At 44.1% G+C, this 14105-nt stretch overlaps 1 protein-coding gene across 2 annotated transcripts in view; it reads right to left on the bottom strand.

The window, feature by feature from the left end:
• COBLL1 (cordon-bleu WH2 repeat protein like 1) overlaps positions 1–14105 on the bottom strand; it is a 105951-nt gene that overhangs the window by 18771 nt on the left and 73075 nt on the right. For both annotated transcript variants that reach the window (XM_064164034.1, XM_064164044.1), the window contains 2 exons: positions 5186–5330; positions 3485–3553 (listed from right to left, as the gene is read on the bottom strand). In XM_064164034.1, the coding sequence (XP_064020104.1) occupies positions 3485–3553; positions 5186–5330 (214 nt within the window). The remainder of the gene's footprint in view (positions 1–3484; positions 3554–5185; positions 5331–14105) is intronic.

The following is a 14105-nucleotide window of genomic DNA, read 5'->3' as shown; positions in this document are numbered from 1 at the left end:
AATGGCACATGGCAGAAACAAAGCATAACAGAATGTGGACAAACATCACTCTTGCTGAAACTCTTTGGTAGCCCATAACCAGCTCTGAAGAACGCTGTCTACTTCACCAAGCACAACAATTATGCCGTGGGTCTCAGCCATCACCAGCCACAGAAACAAAGAACTAAGACATTCAGTCTAAATACTCTGTGGAAACCTGAGTTATACAACAAAGAACAGCCAGAACTTCTGACAAGACAAATGGAAGCATTCTGGAGTTACTATGGCTTTGTGCCCAGGCACTGCTGTCATCTCCCTCCTTTTCCTCTGGAAAGAAGTGTAACAAAGGCTGAGTTATATCTATACTGATGGGATGGAAATGTAGCTTGGGTTGACAGAAGACATCACTGACATGCCTGCTATGTGAAAGCCTGTTCTTTGCTGTGCTAGGAACATTTCCAAGCTTTGGAGTGGAGTAACCTGAACTACAAATGTATACTACCAAAAAAATAGAGTGATTTGCCTTTGGAATGGGCTGCCCAGGGAGGTAGTGGAGCTGCCATCCCTGGAGGTGTTCAAGCAAAGCCTGGCTGAGGCACTTAGTGCCATGGTCTAGTTGACTGGATAGGGTTGGACTGGATGATCTTGGAGGTCTCCTCCAACCTGGTTGATTCTATGATTCTAAGGTTAATATCAAAGCTCAGAGTTTTTCCAATGTGCTTTAATTAATCTGTCAGCAAATTACCAGCCTTGCATGGAGTTAATTTCAATTAATCGTTTTTCATGTTACTGGATCTCATTCCTGACCTGGGCTTCCACTGCTGCAGCACAATGAAGTCTGAATGCATCTGATACATACACAACATTTAAGAGCCATCCTTCAGTTAACTCCCGAAAGGAACAGTTCTGATTTCATGACCTGTTTCCAAACCTTCAGTTTAGTTTTTATACATGACACATCATTAGGAAGAGCTTATGGAAATACTGGCCAAGTACTGCTGTCTTACTGCTTTTATATTCTATTTAAGTCCATGTACAAATTGAATTTTTATCTTATCCTCTATGGAAACTTGTCATTGATTATTTATGAATCATAGATTCAACCAGGTTGGATGAGACCTCCAAGATCATTCAGTCCAAACTATAACCCAGCCCTATCTAATCAACAAGAATGAGGACAGCCTGAGGGAGCTGAGGTTGTTTAGCCTGGAGGAGGCTCAGGGGTGACCTCACTGCTGCCTACAACTACCTGAAGGGAGACTGTAGCCATCTGGGGGTTGGTCTCTTCTGCCAGGCAACCAGCAACAGAATAAGAGGACACAGTCTCAAGTTGTGGTGGGGGAGGTCTAGGCTGGATGTTAGGAGTCACCATCCCTGGAGGTCTTCAAGAAAAGACTGGATGAGGCACTTAGTGCCATGGTCTAGTTGACTGGACAGGGCTGTGTGCTAGGTTGGACCGGATGATCTTGGAGGTCTCTTCCAACCTGGTTGATTCTGTGATTCTATGATACTTTTGTCAAGGTCCAGGCTGGTTTTACTCCCTAAGAAACCTGTCATTTCACAAAAGGAACACTGCCTATTTCAAATTGCATAGCACAGTTCTACTCAATGTATACCTGCCTATTGGCTATGCACTACTTCCACACCAAAGTGAACATCTGTAATAGTCCATTATATGCCAGAAGGCAAAGCTTTAACTGGAAGCTTAACTTCTTTTTAGTTATTTGCTACAGCAGCATTGAATAACAGAGCTACTTTAGCAATGCCAGTCCCAGCTGAGTAAACACTCCAAATACTTCCAGAAGCCTGAGAATCAAAGCAGTATTAAGCCAAGTGGAAGAAACTACCAAGTTCATATCAAGATAAAATTACCTCCAACTCAGTATTTAAGAGATATTGAGCTATTTTAGCCATTTAATACAACAGCCAGATGTGCCTAATTTCCAGAGTAGGAACAGGACAAGTGTACTCCAATTGATTTTGCTGCTGGCAAGTATTGGATGTCATAGTCTGATAGGCTTTGGCTAGTCGAACACTTTACACACAGGGCTCAGGACAGTTTCAGAGAAGCCACCAGAGAGCAGCAGTATCACACCAGAAAAAGAAGGGGAAAAAATAATCCCAAACCCACAACAATGGAGCTGTGCTGTGTGACTTGTCCCTGCATTTAAAACAAACACACTGTATTAAGGCTTCAGCAAACGAGATTGGGTGAAGACATCCACAGCAGACCTAGAGAATGAAGATTGTCACTAACTGCTGAGGTAAACCCTGAGGCTCAGCACAGACTGTTCTAAGCCCAGTGAAGATATTTCTCTATTTCTTTCCATTATATATCATATTACAATAGTTAATTTAAAAAATAAAATGCCTGAAGTACATGTTCCTAGATCGATGGAAAAGCAAATAAAACATTTCTGTGAAGTTCAGAGTTGTTTATCTATGCAGCACAGACATTTACAGTGATGGGAAACACAGAAATTCTAGCATGGCTCTACAATCTTCAGATAGGAACAAGCTCATCAAAGTGTCCTGGAAGGCCAATAGGTCTGTTAGATGTCATGGAATCAACCAGGTTGGAAGACACCTCCAAAATCATCCAGTCCTGGCTTGCCCCACCCTTCTGCTGATAGAGGAAGCAAGGGAGGGAGGAAAACAAAGGCTTGGGCCATTATGTCCCCTCCCAAAGTAATAAACAGGGACCCACAAGTGTTTAGGTACTTGTTGGTGTCTTGCCCAAATAGGGGTGAGGAAGCTCTGGGCTCACCTAACATGGTCAGGTTTGCAAATGCCATTTTGATAGGTGAATCTCTGTGGCCAAAGAAGCCTTTGCACTCAGGCAAGTAATATCAATTGAGCTAAATTGCAAGCAGTTGTGCTGCCTCTGCCTTGCTGCATCTGCCTCACTGCTCTTGGACAGTGTGTTCTGCTCTGCTTTGTTCTTCAGACCAGCTTAGCCCTTACGTTTTGGGCTTTGAATACCTGGAAATTGAAGTGCCTCAAGTTTCCCAGGAGAAGGCATTTAAGTGCCTCACGACGTGGCAAGAAGTGCCACTGAAGTGGTGCTCCCTGCACATCTGCAAGAGATCTGCCTGCACCTCTGCAAACCTCCATGACAAGAGGAACCAGGATCAGGTCAGAGATCGTCTGCCTCTTTCCTGGGAAGATCCAGAAGCTTTTCAATGGCCAAACAGTTCCAACACTGCCACAGAGGAGCCAGGGACTGTCTTGAAATTTCTACTCCACTGCAGTGAGTAGCACAGACTTCCCCCAAGGCTCCAGGCTGCCTGATCTTGGAGGTCTCTTCCAACCTGGTTGATTCCATGATTCTAAACTACCTAAATGATTCAATAAAAAATACAGTGGATGTATTTGGAAGGAAAAGTTAACCTGAAACATTAAAATTAGTTTAATACTTATGGCATTAATTAGCAATTCACACCATGAGTTATCAGGGCTTGCTACGAAGCAGATTTCTTTCAGTGCATATGGAAAAAGAACCAACCTGTTTCAGATGGTATTTCAGAGGGTCTTTCATCTACTTTAGTAGGGCCTGATTCTGTATCCTGTGATACTGGAAAGAAAGAAAAAAAATAAAAATCAAGCACAAGTTTTGTTCTTGTCTCTCTGCTCATTAAATCAAATTAAATTAGCCCCGTGTTGGGTGCCAAAACAAGGATGTGATAGTTTGGGTGTTACCTGCTCCCCCTCCTATTTAAGAGGATCATCCAGACTAGACTCAGCTAAGCTGACAATTAAGGAATGAAGCTTTACATTTACAGCTTAGCATAATGTACAAGCAGGTAGTTACAATCTATACAGCTAGAGACAGAAATAGACTAGTTAAAAAGTAATACAGAAACACAACAGCCCACCCAGAAACCAGAGTCCCCAGGACGGGGTCCCAACCACCTTTCCACCCTCTCCTCAGCCCTCTACCTTACCCCAGACTTTGCTTTACATTCAAGGTGAGTTTGGAGAATCAGCCAGGGGGGTTAGAAAGCAAAGGGATTAGTCACACAGACAGCAGGTTAGAGAGAGAAAGGAGGCAGCCAAAGCCAGAGAGCAACTCTGTTATCTATGTTTGTGTTCTTGTTTTTATCCATCTCAGCAAGCCTATGAGTGCAGCAGACATCACCATTGTTTCATTTTCACAGCCTATTACCTCATTCCTCACACTAAATTGTCCTAGCTAGGCTCAAACTAGCACAATCCTAGATAAAATGTTAAACTGTGCTCTTACAGACTGTCAGGTTCTTCAAGGAGTAAATCTTCTCTTAAGCAACTGGTGTTTTTACTTTTCCCACCTATTTTAATCTCAACTCTCAGGTGTTTTTGAAACAGGAAATTGAAATTTTGACAAACAGAAGAATTACAAAAGAATAAGATAAAACCAGGTTGGAAGAGACCTCCAAGATCAGGCAGTCCAACCTAGCACCCAGCCCTATCCAGTAAATTCTTAAGAAGGTCCTTCTATATCAGTGTGGCATATGTATCTATGCTCGTGTCACATGGAAGCAGCAATTCTGCACCACTTCACAGCCTTACTCCTCTTTCCCTGGAGATGTAAGAGACCTCCAAGATCATCCAGTACAAACTAGCACCCAGCCCTAGCCAGTCAACTAGACCACGGCACCAAGTGCCTCATCCAGGCTTTGCTTGAACACCTCCAGGGACAGCAACTCCACCACCTCCCTGGGCAGCCCATTCCAATGCCAATCACTCTCTCTACCAACAACTTCCTCCTAACATGACAGTATCACAGTATTATCAGGATTGGAAGAGACCTCACAGATCATCAAGTCCAACCCTTTACCACAGAGCTCAAGGCTAGACCATGGCACCAAGTGCCACGTCCAACCTTGCCTTGAACAGCTCCAGGGACGGCGACTCCACCACCTCCCCGGGCAGCCCATTCCAGTGTAGACCTCCCCCCACACAACTTGAGACTGTGTCCCCTTGATCTATTGCTGGTTGCCTGGCAGAAGAGACAAACTCCCACCTGGCTACAGCCTCCCTTCAGGTGGTTGTAGACAGCAATGAGGTTACCCCTGAGCCTCCTCTTCTCTACTCATGCTCCTCTGATGTTTGGCACTTGTATTTTGCCTTGAGGTTCTTATCTTACAGGGTGGATTTTCTTTAATGTTTAGCCAAATGGTCATACTTTCTGCTGCTTTCCAATTAAACCACATTAAAAAAAGATTACCAGTCTCATTGCTGCTTTCACTTTGATCTTCTGGTGCTCTAGAGGGAGGTGAGGGTGCTTTGCGCTTCATCCTCCGCAGAGAGGAATTCACAGAAGCAGTGTCGCTGAGCGGCAGAGAACCTTTCCGTACTAATCCTGAAGGGGCCTAAAATGGGACACAGGGGAGGAAAGAGATTATTAACAATCAAAAAGGAATAGTAAAATACCTCTAGTAGCTATTCTCCAGAAGTATTTCTAGCATACATTTGGGAAACAGACAATATATACTTATTACCAAACAGATCACATTTCTCATCTTAATTCCTCCAAGGAGCAGGGTTTGGATTTTAGGAAACAAAAAAGAAAAAAAAACCAGAAAAAAACCCCCACACAAAACCCAAACCTAGAGAAATTTAATATATTCATCTAGGTACAAGAGCCAGCTGTAAAAGAAAATCAAAGAATCATCGAATCAACCAGGGTGGAAGAGACCTGCAAGCTCAGCCAGTCCAACCTAGCACCCAGGCCTGGCCAATCAACCAGACCATGGCACTAAGTGCCCAGCCAGGCTTTTCTTCAACACCTCCAGAGACAGTGACTCCACCACCTCCCTGGGCAGCCCATTCCAATGGCAAATCACTCTCTCTGTGAAGAACTTCCTCACAGGATCACAGGATGTTAGGGGTTGGAAAGGACCCAAGGAGATAATAGACTCCAATCCCCTGCCAGAGCAGGCCAATACTATCCAACGCAGATCACAGAGGAACACATCCAGACAGGCCCTGAAATTCTCCAGAGAAGGAGACTCCACAACCTTCCTGGGGAGCCTGTGCTAGTGCTCTGGGGACCCTTACAGCAAAGAAGTTCCCCCTTGTGTTGAGGTGGAACCTCTTGTGCTGCAATTTACATCCATTGCTCCTTGTCCTATCATAGGGAGCAGGGAGCAGTGAGCAGAGCCTGTCCCCCTTCCCTGACCAGCCTTCAGATACTTATAAACAGTTATTAAATCCCCTCTAAGTCCTCTCATTGCTGACCTCATTGCTGTCTACAACTACCTAAATGGAGGCTGTAGCCAGGTGGGAGTTGGTCTCTTCTGCCAGGCAACCAGCAACAGAACAAGGGGACACAGTCTCAAGTTGTGCCAGGGGAGGTCTAGGCTGGATGTTAGGAGGAAGTTGTTGCCAGAGAGAGTGATTGGCATTGGAATGGGCTGCCCAGGAAGGTGGTGGAGTCACCACTCCTGAAGGTGTTGAAGTAAAGCCTGGATGAGGCATTTAGTGCCATAGTCTGGTTGATTGGACAGGGCTGGGTGCTAGGTCGGACTGAATAGTCCTGCAGGTCTCTTCCAATCTGGTTGATTCCATGATTATGATTCTATGATCTTCCTTCTTGCTGCTAGGCAGTTCCATTTTTCTGCTCTTTGTTAGCTGCTCTCCAGGCTGCAGCCCTTTTGCTCTGCACAAAGACAGTTTCTCTGTACCCTCATCTGCTTTGCTGGGGCTTCCTCAGCTGACTTGGCTGGCAGAGTTCTGCGCACACTCGTTCAGTGAAACGGATGTCAGCAGAGTTCCCTCCTGCATAGAAAGAGTATGTGTGTAGGGGGGAAACAATCTTCTCAGCACAAGAGCACAAGTGCTACTAGAAGATTTTTGTAAGCCTACCCAGTGCCCTTTGCATCAAAGAAACAAATGATTTGCAAAGATTTTCAGAAAGTACTACGTGTTCCAGTTAGGGTTCAAGTGCTGAACAGATTTTACTCAAGAATTATTCCATGTATGAATATTAAGAGCCTCCAAATCCTAACAAAGGCTGTAATGTGAAAATAGTACTGGAAACAGATGGGGAGGAAAAAACAAAACAATTAAATAAATGGTATTAAGATGTATCTGACAAAGTTTGGGAACATACATCTGGGTGTTCACGTGTCATGCCAATTGCCAGTGCTAACCAGTGCTTTAGCAGTTACAGGGGCATTAAAATTCATGCTAGGATCACTGAAGTCAGAAACACTTGTCAACTGTCCTAACTTCCACAACACGTGCATGACTCCCACTTCTAACACTCCTCATCCTAGAGCAAACATGGGTGGCTATGAGGATTTTTAGCCTCAAGTGCATGGAGCACATTTGACAGCAATTCCCACACTGCCCCACCAGATGCTTGCAAAGGCCAGATCTGTATAAGCAGTGACAGATATGGGACTTGGTTCTAGTTATAATTTCAAAACTAAAGGAGACATAATAAAACCACAGATATTTTGCAACTGGAAGGAGGAGGGGGTGAGAAGAAAGAAAAGTATCTGGGAATACCTGTAGCAGTAGTGGAGGAAGTAATACACATAGAATGTATTTGGAGAAACTCAGCTAGAGTTATTCAGTCCAAACAGCTTATATTACCTCCTATGATTTATCTACATATACTCCAGCACACAAGGAAATACAGTAAGAAGACGAAGTTATGCACTTGGTGTACTAAAAAGTGGATGCATGCAATATTCACCACCATCAGAACCATGCAATGTTCAGAGTCACCATTTCTGAATCACAGATATTTCACATCAAAAGCTCTTCAATCACCACCATCAGAACCATGCAATGTTCAGAGTCACCATTTCTGAATCACAGACATTTCACATCAAAAGCTCTTCAATCACCACCATCAGAACCATGCAATGTTCAGAGCCACCACTTCTGAATCAGAAATGTTTCACATGAAAAGCTCTTCAATCACCACCATCAGAACCATGCAATGTTCAGAACCACCACTCCTGAATCACAGACATTTCACATCAAAAGCTCTTCAATCACCACCATCAGAACCATGCAATGCTCAGAGCCACCACTTCTGAATCACAGACTTTTCACATCAAAAGCTCTTCAATCACCACCATCAGAACAATGCAATGCTCAGAACCACCATTTCTGAACCACAGACATTTCACATCAAAAGCTCTTCAACCACCACCATCAGAACAATGCAATGTTCAGAACCACCACTTCTGAATCAGAGATGTTTCACATCAAAAGATCCTCAAATAGGTAGTCCTGATCACTGTCTTATCTGGGTAACTCTGGATCTATTCAAGACCTCCTTGATGTTTATAGTGCTGACTGCACCATTGTCCAACTGCTCCTCTAAAGGGGCTTACCATAAAGTTTCAGGCAAATGAGGCTCTGGTGTAATTACCTGAGCATGGAACTCATCATCCCTCCCAGAAATATTAAGAAAGCTGTTTCAGAGAATCACAGAATCAAGCAGGTTGGAAGAGACCTCCAAGATCAGCCAGTCCAACCTAGCACCCAGCCCTGTCCAGTCAACTAGACCATGGCACTAAGTGCCTCATCCAGGCTTTGCTTGAACACCTCCAGAGACAGTGACTCCACCACCTCCCTGGGCAGCCCCTAATGAATCCATTCAGAAATAGTTGCTTCTCACACTGCTCTTCCTCCCTGCCATTCTCCTATCTTCTTTTCTCACAGGTAGACTGGAGTTTTATATTTCTTTAGCAGCTGGTTTTTGCAAATGAAAGCAAACTCTATTTCTACAGCTCACTGGTTCTATGTGTCATTTAAAACTGCAGACATCTGGACTAAAGTCTCCACTTCACTGTCCCTCCCAAGCACAGTTTACATATGCTCCTCTACACTAACTGACAACAGTGTAAGGAGACAAATATTCATGGCATGAAGTGAAGATACCACAGTCTAATTTTTAGAAATCATTAGGAAGAAAAGCAGCAATGACATTTTGGACATGATAAAATGGATTTCTGCTAAAAGAGGGGTTTTTGTTGAGAAGTAGTAGTCTTTTTACTAGAAAACTGCATCCACTTGCATAAAAACTGTCAAGGCATTAGACAACAGCACTCTGCAAAAGCCCTTAAGAGTCCTCTCTTCTCACAAGTGTAGTTAAACTTGCTACTTCTAAACATACTTCTGGCAAGAGACATCTTGCCCAAATTTACAACTGACAAATAAGTTGCGAGATTCCAATTTTAGAGACCAATATTTCCAAACTGATTGAACACAGAAATTTGCTGCACAAATGTCAACTATTTAAGCTCTGGCCACAACAACCCCAAGCAGCACCACAGGCTGGAGACAGAGGGGCTGGAGAGCAGCCAGGCAGAGGGAGACCTGGGGGTACTGGGGGTACTGGTAGATAGCAGCTGAAGATGAGCCAGCAGTGTGCCCAGGTGGCCAGGAGAGCCAATGGCATCCTGGCCTGGAGCAGGAACAGGGTGGCCAGTAGGACAAGGGAGGTTATTCTGCCCCTGTACTCAGCATTGGTCAGGCCACACCTTGAGTGCTGTGTCCAGTCCTGGGCTCCTCAATTCAAGAGATGTTGAGATGCTGGAATGTGTCCAGAGAAGCTGGTGAGGGGTCTGGAGCACAGCTCTGTGAGGAGAGGCTGAGGGAGCTGGGGGTGTGCAGCCTGCAGAAGAGGAGGCTCTGGGGTGACCTCCTTGCTACCTACAACTGCCTGAAGGGAGGCTGTAGAGGGTGGGGGTTGGTCTCTTCTGCCAGGCAACCAGCAACAGAACAAGAGGATGCAGTCTCACGTTTTCTTGGGGGAGGTCTAGGCTGGATGTTAGGAGGAAGTTGTTGGCAGAGAGAGTGATTGGCATTGGAATGGGCTGCCCAGGGAGGTGGTGGAGTTGCCATCCCTGGAGGTGTTGAAGCAAAGCCTGGATGAGGCACTTAGTGCCATGGTTTAGTTGACTGGCTAGAGCTGGGTGCTAGGTTGGACTGGCTGATCTTGGAGGTCTCTTCCAACCTGGTTGATTTGATGATTCTATGGTTCTAACACCTTATTAAGTGAACTGTCCTCTACAGTTAAGCAAAACCAGAAGTCTCAATAGCTGGAGAAATGGTTTTGGTTAGTAGAAGCTCTGAGAAACAAAATTCTGCCTCTTTCCCTTGCCTTCATTACTGAAGCAGTGCTTGATCTCATGGGAATACCAAGTCAGTGTTTGGTTTCTGGTCATGATAGAGCCCTGTTGTATTTTTTTCTCTTCTCCTAATTGTGCACATTCCATTTTGGAAAGTTGAGAGTCCAACTGACTCATGTGAACTAGAAACTGTGTCTTCAGGGATCAGTTGGTCCAACCTTCTGTCAGACAGAATGCTTCAGATCAGGTAACTGCAGGAGCCTGTCAAAGCACATCTTGAATATTTCCAGTGAGAGAGCTTCTAGCACTTCTCTTGTGTGACCTATTCCAACATTCTATTGTTTTCACAGTGATCAGTTTTCATCTGGAATCTGACTGGAGTTTCCTCTGGCCTTAACACTGTCACTACACATCCTTCTCTCTACTTTCCCTGTAGCACCTTCCTAGAGATCAAAAGGACAAGAAGATCCCATCTGAGCCTTCTTATCACTACAACACTTAGATTCCCCAACCTTTAAACAGCATGGTGGCCTTCCACTGAGGTCTGGCCTTTTTTTCATCTCTACCTTGAAGCACAGATATCAAATTGGGACACAGTATCACTAGTGTGGCCTACAAAGTACTGACTACACTGCATTCGAGGTGGACCACACAGCCAGACCCCAGTCTGTACTGCTGTTTGGGATGATTCCATTCCAGATAGTGACTTTCACACCTGTTGTGCTTCCACCTCATGTAGTTCCAGCCTAGCTCTTCTGGTGTACCTGTCTCTTCACCAAGTTTGGTGTTAACTTCAAGTCTGTTGAGAATGCATTCACAGTATCACAGTATCACCAAGGTTGGAAGAGACCTCACAGATCATCAAGTCCAACCCTTTACCACATTCGATTGCATCACCTAGACTGTTCATCAGTTGGCCACACTACCAGCTCATCAGGAGCTCCACCTTACAAACAGTCTCACTTTGAGCCACTAACCACCACTTGAGCTGGTTAGCCAGCTTCTGTCCTATTTTGTGGTTCATCTGCCTAGTCCCTACCTTACATTTTCAACAAAGAATGTTGTGGTAGACTCTGACAAGTGCCTTAGACTCCTGCTTGCCACAAACCTAGAAAAGCCTTTTGGTTATTCTTAACATCTCCTGCCATTTTGAGCTCCAGGCTTGCCTTTGCATATCTCTGTGTCCAAGAAGTATTTCTTTTTGGGAATGGCTCTAGCCCCTTTCCATCCCTTGCGTGCTTCCTTTTGCACTTGAGCTCTCTCAGCAGCAGGTTTAAATGACATGACTTAGCTTTGTGCTTACTCATTTCCTCACTTAGGGGAATGGACCACTCCTGTCTTACAGGAAGGCTGTCTCTGAAAATATCTCAGCACTAGTCCAAGAAGCAGATTTACCCTCCACGAGTCATAAGATCCCTCCTAAGAGCTCCCTGATCAAGTTGAGTAATATAGAATCACAAAATTACAGAATGGTTGGGGTTGGAAGGGACCTTCAGGATCATCTAATTCCAAGCCCCTTGTCATGAACAGGGACTACTACTGCCAAACCAGGTTGCTCAAAGCCTCATTTTTCCTGGCCTTGAATGCTTCCAGGGAGAAGGAATCCACAATTTCTCAAAGCCTCACTTCCCTCACATCGAAGAGCTCATTCCTTAGTCTTCCCTCATTTCCTTTAAGTACTGAAAGGCTGCTATTACATCTCATTGAGCCTTTTCTTCTCTAGGCTAAACAATCTGACTCCTTCAGCCCATGTCCAGCTGTTCCAGCCCCTCAATCATATTTGTGGTCCTCCTCTGGACTTCCTTCAACAGTTCCATGTTCTTCTTACACTGGAGCCCCAGAGTTGAAGACACTACTCCAGGTGAGGTCTCATGAGAATGGAATAAAGTGAGACAAAAATCAGGTCTCTCAACCTGCTACCCATGCTTTACTTGATGTGTATGTCCCATTCACTAGATGACATGAATTGCAAAGTACATTCTCAAAGACAAAATATTTTACATTCATTAATAAAATTCAAGGCACAGAGCAAACATTTCATAGAATGAGTCAGGGTTGGAAGGGACCACAAGGATCAGCCAGTTACAAACCCCCTGCTGTGCCCAGGGACACCCTACCCTAGAGCAGGCTGCCCACAGCCTCATCCAGCCTGGCATTAAACACCTCCAGCTATGGGGCCTCAACCACCTCCCTGGGCAACCCATTCCAGCCTCTCACCACTCTCATGCTCAAAAACTTCCTCCTCACATCCAGTCTGAATCTCCCCATCTTCAGCTTTGTTCCATTCCCCCTAGTCCTGTCACTCCCTGAGAGCCTCAAAAGTCTCTCCTCAGCCTTTCTGTAGACTCCCTTCAGATCCTGGAAGGCCACAAGAAGGTCACCTGGGAGCCTCCTCTTTTCCAAGACTGAACAGCCCCAACTCTTTCAGTCTGTCCTCACAGCAGAGCTGCTGCAGCCCTTCTCTACATTTGCCTGCATTTAAATGTCCACTTGTCTGTGAGCTTGCAAATCACTTTGCAATCAAATCACAATGAAACAGGAATAAACTCAAAGACACACACACTAAAAATTTCTATGTACAGAAGTAAACTCAAAGACACACACACTAAAGGTTTCTATGTCCAGGAGTAAACTCAAAAACACACATACTAAAGGATTCTATGTCCAGGAGTAAACTCAAAAACACACACACTAAAGGTTTCTACGTACAGGAGTAAACTCAAAAACACACACACAGAAGGTTTCTATGTCCAGGAGTAAACTCAAAAACACACACACTAAAGGCTTCTACATACAGGAGTAAACTCAAAAACACACATACTAAAGGATTCTATGTCCAGGAGTAAACTCAAAAACACACATACTAAAGGTTTCTATGTCCAGGAGTAAACTCAAAAACACACATACTAAAGGTTTCTATGTCCAGGAGTAAACTCAAAAACACACATACTAAAGGTTTCTACGTACAGGAGTAAACTCAAAAACACACACACAGAAGGTTTCTATGTCCAGGAGTAAACTCAAAGACACACACACTAAAGGCTTCTACGTACAGGAGTAAACTCAAAACCACACACACTAAAGGCTTCTACATACAGGAGTAAACTCAAAGACACACACACTAAAGGCTTCTACATACAGGAGTAAACTCAAAAACACACACACTAAAGGCTTCTACGTACAGGAGTAAACTCAAAACCACACACACTAAAGGCTTCTACATACAGGAGTAAACTCAAAACCACACACACTAAAGGCTTCTACGCACAGGAGTAAACTCAAAAACACACACACTAAAGGCTTCTACATACAGGAGTAAACTCAAAAACACACACACTAAAGGTTTCTATGTCCAGGAGTAAACTCAAAAACACACATACTAAAGGATTCTATGTCCAGGAGTAAACTCAAAAACACACACACTAAAGGTTTCTACGTACAGGAGTAAACTCAAAAACACACACACAGAAGGTTTCTATGTCCAGGAGTAAACTCAAAAACACACACACTAAAGGCTTCTACATACAGGAGTAAACTCAAAAACACACACACTAAAGGCTTCTACATACAGGAGTAAACTCAAAAACACACACACTAAAGGCTTCTACATACAGGAGTAAACTCAAAAACACACACACTAAAGGTTTCTATGTCCAGGAGTAAACTCAAAAACACACACACTAAAGGCTTCTACGTACAGGAGTAAACTCAAAAACACACACACTAAAGGCTTCTACATACAGGAGTAAACTCAAAAACACACACACTAAAGGCTTCTACATACAGGAGTAAACTCAAAAACACACACACTAAAGGCTTCTACATACAGGAGTAAACTCAAAAACACACACACTAAAGGCTTCTACGTACAGGAGTAAACTCAAAGACACACACACTAAAGGCTTCTACATACAGGAGTAAACTCAAAAACACACACACTAAAGGCTTCTACATACAGGAGTAAACTCAAAAACACATACACTAAAGGCTTCTACATACAGGAGTAAACTCAAAAACACACACACACTAAAGGTTTCTATGTCCAGGAGT

This window comes from Pogoniulus pusillus, chromosome 2 (genome assembly GCF_015220805.1).
Source record: "Pogoniulus pusillus isolate bPogPus1 chromosome 2, bPogPus1.pri, whole genome shotgun sequence".
NCBI classification, from domain to species: Eukaryota; Metazoa; Chordata; class Aves; order Piciformes; family Lybiidae; genus Pogoniulus; species Pogoniulus pusillus.
The sequence above is the reverse complement of the archived record's forward strand: the minus strand, read 5'-3'. Positions and strand labels throughout refer to the sequence as shown.